Source organism: Bos taurus, chromosome 15 (assembly GCF_002263795.3).
Source record: "Bos taurus isolate L1 Dominette 01449 registration number 42190680 breed Hereford chromosome 15, ARS-UCD2.0, whole genome shotgun sequence".
Taxonomy (NCBI): Eukaryota; Metazoa; Chordata; class Mammalia; order Artiodactyla; family Bovidae; genus Bos; species Bos taurus.
The window spans coordinates 79,267,971-79,276,013 of record NC_037342.1 but is presented as its reverse complement, the minus strand read 5'-3'; the positions used below and the strand labels follow the sequence as shown (position 1 = coordinate 79,276,013).

Genomic DNA, 8,043 nt, shown 5'->3' with positions numbered 1-8,043 from the left:
GGTAGAGTTTGGAGAGTCATCTGTTTGAGCAAGAAAGGAGAAATGGTTACAGTTTTTAAAAATTGTATTTCCTAGGATTGCCATTCAGAGAAGGCAATGGCAACCCACTCCATTACTCTTGCCTGGAAAATCCCATGGATGGAGGAGCCTGGTAGGCTGCAGTCCATGGGGTCGCTCAGAGTCAGACACGACTGAGAGACTTCACTTTCACTTTTCACTTTCATGAATTGGAGGAGGAAATGGCAACCCACTCCAGTTTTCTTGCCTGGAGAATCCTAGGGACGGCAGGGCCTGGTGGGCTGTTGTCTATGGGATCGCACAGAGTTGGACACGACTGAAGGGACTTAGCAGCAGCAGCAGGATTGCCATTAGATGGCACAGGCAATGCCTAGGGTGAGATTTCCTGGAATCATGCCTCCAAATTATACCAGCTCCTCTATTTCTGCTGAAATTTAGTGTGTTGCTGGCTATGTACACTTTTTAAATGGCAAAAATAAAAATTTTAAAGGAACCACTTTAAATCACAAATATTGTACCCACCCTCTAAATTTCTCTTTCAAACTTCCACATTTTATTATTTGCCAGTGTCAATAATATTTTGCCATTCTATGCACTCCAACTTCCTTAGGTCAAGCTTTAATTAATGGTGTCATTGATGACTGTATCCTTTTGATCTCCATGTCACGATTCTCTCAGTTTGGCTGATAGACAAATAACAGTCTTTAATACTTTTTGAGTAGTCAAATTTGTAATCTGAGATTACTTTTAGAATAATTGAAGAATAAGCTTTAGCCTCATATTCAATGCATTTGACATTCAGGGTCTGTGTCGCCTTTCTACTCACATCACCTCACTCAGCATACACTCAGCCCTACATTTTTTTCTCTTTCCCTCTGTGTCCTTGCCGATATTCAAAAATGCCAGTTGAACTAAGAGCATCCTAGAAAATAAACATTTCTTCCTAGGTTTTATTTCCTTATTAAGATACTACAGAGTTTCTGTCTTGTTAAATCAAGAAACTGCTGCTGCTGCTGCTAAGTCGCTTCACTCGTGTCCAACTCTGTGCGACCCACCAGGCTCCCCTGTCCCTTGGATTCTCCAGGCAAGAACACTGGAGTGGGTTGCCATTTCCTTCTCCAATGTATGAAAGTGAAATTTGAAAGTGAAGTCGCTCAGTTGTGTCTGACTCTTTGTGACCCCATGGACTCCAGCCTACCAGGCTCTGCCGTCCATGGGATTTTCCAGGCAAGAGTACTGGAGTCGGGTGCCATTGCCTTCTCTGAAATCAAGAAACTGGTCTGATGCAAAAATGAGTTTAAGGATGGAAGGTGACTGTGGGCTTTGTGGAGCCAGTTCTACTGCTTTTTCCTAGATGACACTGTCTGCTGTTTCTCTCTTGTGTCCCACTCAGCTTTCAGGCCCTTTCCTCTTTCACAGAGAAGAACCAAGTATTGCCTGGCCTGCTATCATGGTTTTTCTTGTAGAATGTGAGACACACCAAATTAGGCAAAGGAATTCAGACATCTGCTACGAATATTACCAGTTTGAAGTCTTCAGTTCTGCTAAGGATTAGTCTAGCGTTTATTGAGGATATCTTCATTTTCAGTGTCTTTTATTATTTTCTTCTAAATTTCCAGATTATTTTACCTTATCCATTCATTTTTAATTTAATTTTCTCCTTAAGAATATATAACATGAGATCTGTTCCATTAAAAGATTTAAGTTTGAATAGACTAGCATTCTTAATTATAGGCACAATGCTGCTCCTCTCTAGAAATTATTCATCTTCTATTACTAAAATTTGATATCTGTTGACTAGCAATTCCTCATATGGTCCAACTTACAACTTCTGGGTACTTATCAAAAAGAATTGCTATAAGAATCTTAAGGAAATAGTGATACTCTGCCCATTCTTATTTTGCAAAGGATATCTTTGGTCACTTTTGACCATTCTGATGCAACATTTATATGCTTCTATTTAGGGCTAATCATTAGAGCACACAGGATATAAAAAATGTGCAAAGATATAACTGATATTTCAATCTTCAGACCTGGTGATAAGAATTAGGAACTACTTAAGGTTCATGGCTTTCTCCTTAACTTTTAAAAAAGTATTCTATTCATTTACTAGTTTACTCAATCAGTTAGTAAAGTCATTCCTGAAAGAAAAAAAAAAAAGTAAGCAACCATTAGGGGAAACAATCAACTAAAAGTTCTCCAAGTTCATGTGTGGGAACTGATTCTCATATAGAAGAATATACATATCCTTGTATTAAGATTATTTTCAGTTTATAAAATGTTTCATGGGTAACACATATCTTAAAGTATTTTTCAAATATTGCATTGGATATATTTATAGAAAATTCAAATATTATATGAGACAGGTACTAAAAAGTATTTGTAATTGATCTGAAATTTAAATGCAACTGAATATCTTATATTTTATCTGGAAATTCTAATCTTACTGGATTTTAGTAGATTAGATTTCTCATGATTTTTTCAGATATATCTTACTTCCTCTGCACTTAAAATATCCACATCTGACTTTCAGCTTTCATAAATAAAATAGATACATGACTTCTAGTCAATTCATAGGTAATGCCCTGACACTACCACAGTATTCCAGGGAAACAATTTAACAACAACAAAAAATAATAATAATGGAGTTTTTGTGGTTAAAGAATATCTGTCAGTGTCTATAAAAGTGTTCATAGTCAGAATCTAAGAAACAAGGGAAATTACCAATGTCAAGGTGATAATCAAAATCAACAATTTCTGTCTACTCACGTTAATGAAGAATTGGATTTTCTCCTCTCAAATTTCTCTGACTTTTCTTTGAATAGGGAGAATTTACACTTTTTGTATCTCTTTGTGATGTTTCCTGAGAAAGTATTACTAGCATGTGAGTTATACAAATGATTTCTCTTAAATCTAAAGAGAGATTTAAAAACAATTGCTTGCATGCCTACCTATCCTCAGGGATATCTGGCCTAGTCTCTAGTGAACAATTGTAAGGAATAATTTAAAGAAAGGAAGAAATCAGCATAATGATCTTTACAGTTCCACGGAGACCCACGCGACAAAAGTTCTCAATTGCTGACACAGAGTCAATGATCAGAACAACAATGAAAAAGACTAACGTGCTTTATTGCAGCAAAATTGGAACAGTTTCAATAGTCATGATAGAATTGCAAATTAATCACCACCATTGCATATCATTTATTTAAGTTTATTATTCCAGTAAAAATGTCATAGGCGCTGCATTAAAAATATACCATTTAACCTAAATGAGGTGTATATTACTATTCCCAGATTCAGAGGACACTAATCTCAGATAAACTATGTGATTTGACCAAAGATGTGTAATTGATGACTAGAAGATTTGAAATTAAAGCCTTGTCTTTAAATGAGTGATATACATGCATTTTCTTTTCATATGACGAACACATAACAATTATTGTAATGCAATGTGTTGCAATAATAGTTGTCTAAATCATAGTGTTTCCTGAGCTGAGATCTACCACTTTTGCATGATGTTCACATAGTCTCATAGAAGATAAAATCTAATATAAGGAAATACATTCCCTCTCATAACATTTAACCTATGTTCTCTTCTTCTATGAATTCCTTTTGCTTTAGAATTAAGGAAAATTTGCATACAGTAAAAGATGGCATTAAATTATACAAATGGGTAAGTTTTGGAAAATGTGCCATTTGTTCCTAATACCTGAATCAAGATAACATTTCAACACCACAGACATTTCCCTGATACTTTATAACACCCGCTTCTTGGCTACTCCCATCATAAAGGCAATTTCCCTCAGACCTTAACTTCCAAATGCTGCTCTGGTTTCTATCCCTAATCTCATTTTCCCTGTTTCTGAATTTCACATAAGTGAAACCACACAATAAATATTCTTAGTCTGTATCTTGCATTCAGCTTAATTGTTTTGAAATTCAGCTGTGCTGAGTTTATATGGATACATACAGTCCTCTACATACATATATCCCATCTTACTTGTTCTCTTACCAATAGATATTTGAGTTTCGGTTTATTATGAAATTTCTTGTATAAACACCCTTATAAAAGCATATGTGTGTATATATGTATTATTTTTACTAGTTATAGATCTAAGAGGTAATTCAGTTCAGTTCAGTTCAGTCGCTCAGTCGTGTCCAGCTCTTTGTGACCCCATGAATCGCAGCACACCAGGCCTCCCTGTCCATCACCAACTCCCGGAGTTCACTCAGACTCACGTCCATCGAGTCTGTGATGCCATCTAGCCATCTCATCCTCTGTTGTCCCCTTCTCCTCCTGCCCCCAATCCCTCCCAGCATCAGAGTCTTTTCCAATGAGTCAACTCTTTGCATGAGGTGGCCAAAGTACTGGAGTTTCAGCTTTAGCATCATTCCTTCCAAAGAAATCCCAGGGCTGATCTCCTTCAGAATGGACTGGTTGGATCTCCTTGCAGTCCAAGGGACTCTCAAGAGTCTTCTCCAACACCACAATTCAAAAGCATCAATTCTTCAGCACTCAGCTTTCTTCACAGTCCAACTCACACATCCATACATGAGAAAAACCATAGCCTTGACTAGACGGACCTTTGCTGGCAAAGTAATATCTCTGCTTTTGAATATGCTATCTAGGTTGGTCATAACTTTCCTTCCAAGGAGTAAGTGTCTTTTAATTTCATGGCTGCAGTCACCATATGCAGTGATTTTGGAGCCCCAAAAAATAACGTCTGACACTGTTTCCACTGTTTCCCCATCTATTTCCCATGAAGTGATGGGACCAGATGCCATTACTGTAACATTAAACATCTGCATTCTTAACTTTATAAGAACCTGCTAACTTTCTGAACTTATGGTAATATTTTACATTACCAAAGCCATGTATGGGAATTCTATTTGCCCCATCGCCTTGGCAATATTTGATGTAGACATTTTAAAAATAACTTATAAATGGAATTGGTATAAAATAATCTCATTGTGAGTTGAATTTTCATTTACTTGGTGGCTAGTGAAAGTGGACACTTTTCTATATACTTGGTTATTCATATACCCACCTCTTACAGTTCTAAAATTGGCCCATTTTAATTGTTTTCTTCTTTTTATTGATTTTTTGAATACTAAAAGTTTGCTAGATAAAACTACTTTTTCAGATTTTTTTTTTTCCTAGACTCTCTTGCTTCTGATGTTTCTATTTAGTTCTGTCTTAAGTTGCTACAGTGATACAATTCAGAGTTGTGCAGCCAGTAAGAAGGGCAGAAAACCCCCTCCCACCAAAAAGTTCCAAACAAAGCAGTTTTGGATACAGGAAATTAAGTGGGTAGGAGAGGCCATAAAACTGATAAAACTGCAAGCCAAGGCACATAGAGAAACATTCTGAAGACAGGAAAGGAAGCAGGAAAACTAGGAATCTCTCTCTGTCATCACTTCAAAAGAAAGAAAGTGAAGTCACTCAGTTTATCTAACTCTTTGCGATCCTATGGACTGTAGCCTACCAGGCTCCTCCATCCATGGGATTCTCCAGGCAAGAAGACTGGAGTGGGTTGCCATTTCCTTCTCCAGGGGATCTTCCTGACCCAGAGATCGAACCTGGGTCTCCCGCATTGCAGGCAGACAGTTTACCCTCTGAGACACCAGGGAAGCCCCAAGAATACTGGAGTGGATTGCTCTGTCCTCCTTCAGGGGATCTTCCCAACCCAGGGATCAAACTCGGATGTCTCACATTGCAGGCAGATTTTTTTTTTCACTTTTTATTTTTTTTATTTATTTTATTTTTTAACTTTACAATATTGTATTGGTTTTGACATATATTCTTTACCATCTGAGCCACCAAGGAAACCCTATCACTTCAAACATTACTCTAATTTTGTCGCATTGAATATACTGGTGTGTTAGGAAATCTGGAGTCTATTTTGGACGTGGTGACACTCTGCTCTGAAGATATCTGAATATTGTCATCTTCTTAAGTGAGTTGATCTTATTTTTTCTTTTATAAAATTAACAAGGTTTGTGTTAAACTATAGACTCTGCCTCATGAATGATTTCATAAATATTAGTTCATATTTTAGCATTGTCTGGGGTACTGGAATTGTCCCCCACAGCCACATGCATCAGGATAAGTGAACTGGAAAATTCATACAAAGAATAAGGATCTGACTTTCATTGGCTCTTTTTTTCCTTCAATTCAGCCCCCAAATTCTGTGACTATTGACTCAAACATTTTTATTCTTTAGATCAGAAAACCTGGGTTGTATTCAAGATTTCTATTTGAATTGTGCAAACTAGGACCTTTCCTCAAAATAGAAATTGCAGAATGGGAAAATAACCTATTCATTTGGCTTTTAATGCTGTAAGAATCTTCTCCACCCAATGGCAGCCTATCTTAACCATCTCTTCATTGACCTATAGAGTTCAAAAAGACATCAACAGCATGAATTTGTCAGAAATCTCTTCAAGGCAGCCTTCATGTCCTTGTTCCTCAGGCTGTAGATCATGGGGTTCAGCATGGGAATCACCAGTGTATAAAACGCTGAAGCCATTTTATCAGTTTCTAATGAATGGTTATTTCGAGGCTGTAAATACATGAAAAGCAGAGTGCCATAGAAGACTGACACCGCTGTCATATGTGAAGCGCATGTGGAGAAGGCTCTTTTCCTTCCTTCCGATGAACATATCCTTAGAATGGACAAAATGATGTTGAAATAAGATGTTACAACTACAGTTATGGAAAACATCAAGTTTGTAGATGCAGATATGAAGACTACTGTTTCTGGAAAGGAAGTATTGGAGCAGGACAATGCTAAGAGAGGGACAATATCACAGTAAAAATGATTGATTACATTGAAAGAGCAATAAGCCATTGAAAATACAGAAAAGGAAGTCACAATCGATGTGGAAAAGCTGTAGAGGTATGTGAGAGAAACTAGCAGAAAGCAAACCCGCCGAGACACCACCACCATGTAGAGCAGGGGGTTACAAATGGCCACATAGTGGTCATAGGCCATCACAGCTAACATGAAAATTTCGGCTACAATGAAAACCAAGAACCCGCCTAGCTGAATGGCACATTCATAGAAGGAGGTGGTGTGTTTCTTTACTAAGAAGTTTATCAGCATTTTAGGGGCAATGACAGTTGAATTGCCAAGATTGATCATGGCCAAGTGCCTGAGGAAGAAATACATGGGGGTCTGAAGCTGAGAGTCCACACTGGTGAGGGTGATGATGCTTAGGTTCCCTGTCACGGTCAGTCCATAGATGACCAGGAAGACAAAGAAGAGTGGGATCTGGAGGTCTGGGCGTTCTGAGACTCCTATGAGAATAAACTCAATGACTTGGGTGAAATTTCCATTAGCCATGTAACAGTTTTGAAACTAATCTATTTGGGGAAGAAAAGAATATGTGGACTTCCAAGTAATTACTTTCATGGATTGTCATTAGATGACAAGGGCAATTCTTGGGGTGGGCTTTCCTGAAATCATGTTTCCAAATTACATCAGCTCCTCTACTTCTGCTGAAATCTAGTGTGCTCCAGCTTATATAGCTTTCCTAAATGGAAAAAAAATAAATGTGAAAAAGCAGCCACTGTAAAGCACAAACATTGTATCCATCCTCTAATTTTCTCTGTCAAAGTTCCACATTGTATTTTTTTTTTTTTTTTTTTGCCAATTTTCATGGTATTTGCCATTCTAAGCATCCCCTCACCTGCCTCCTGAGGTCAAGCTTGCATTAACACTGTCATGGACTATTGTATCCTTCTGGTCTCCATGTCATGATTCATATTAGCTGATAGGCAGATAGCAGTCATTAAAACTTTTGGGTAGCATGTAATCTGAGATATTTTAGAATAATTGAAAAAAGCTTTAGCCTTGTTTTCAATGCATTCCACAATCAGATACATATCATTTTTTCTATTCATATCACATCAGACCAGGCTTTTTGAACTCTAAATTTTCATCTCAGTCTTTCTGTTTCCCTGCTGATATTCAAAAGGACCAGTTGCACTAAGAGCACACAACCTAGAATATAAATCTTTTA

General features: G+C 37.4%; 1 protein-coding gene across 1 annotated transcript; it reads right to left on the bottom strand.

Annotated features, from left to right (window-relative positions):
* Positions 1-6,431: 6,431 nt before the first annotated feature.
* Positions 6,432-7,364, bottom strand: OR8J16 (olfactory receptor family 8 subfamily J member 16). The gene has a single exon (NM_001390212.1). It carries the CDS (start codon positions 7,362-7,364, stop codon positions 6,432-6,434), a length of 933 nt encoding a protein of 310 aa, NP_001377141.1.
* Positions 7,365-8,043: the final 679 nt, after the last annotated feature.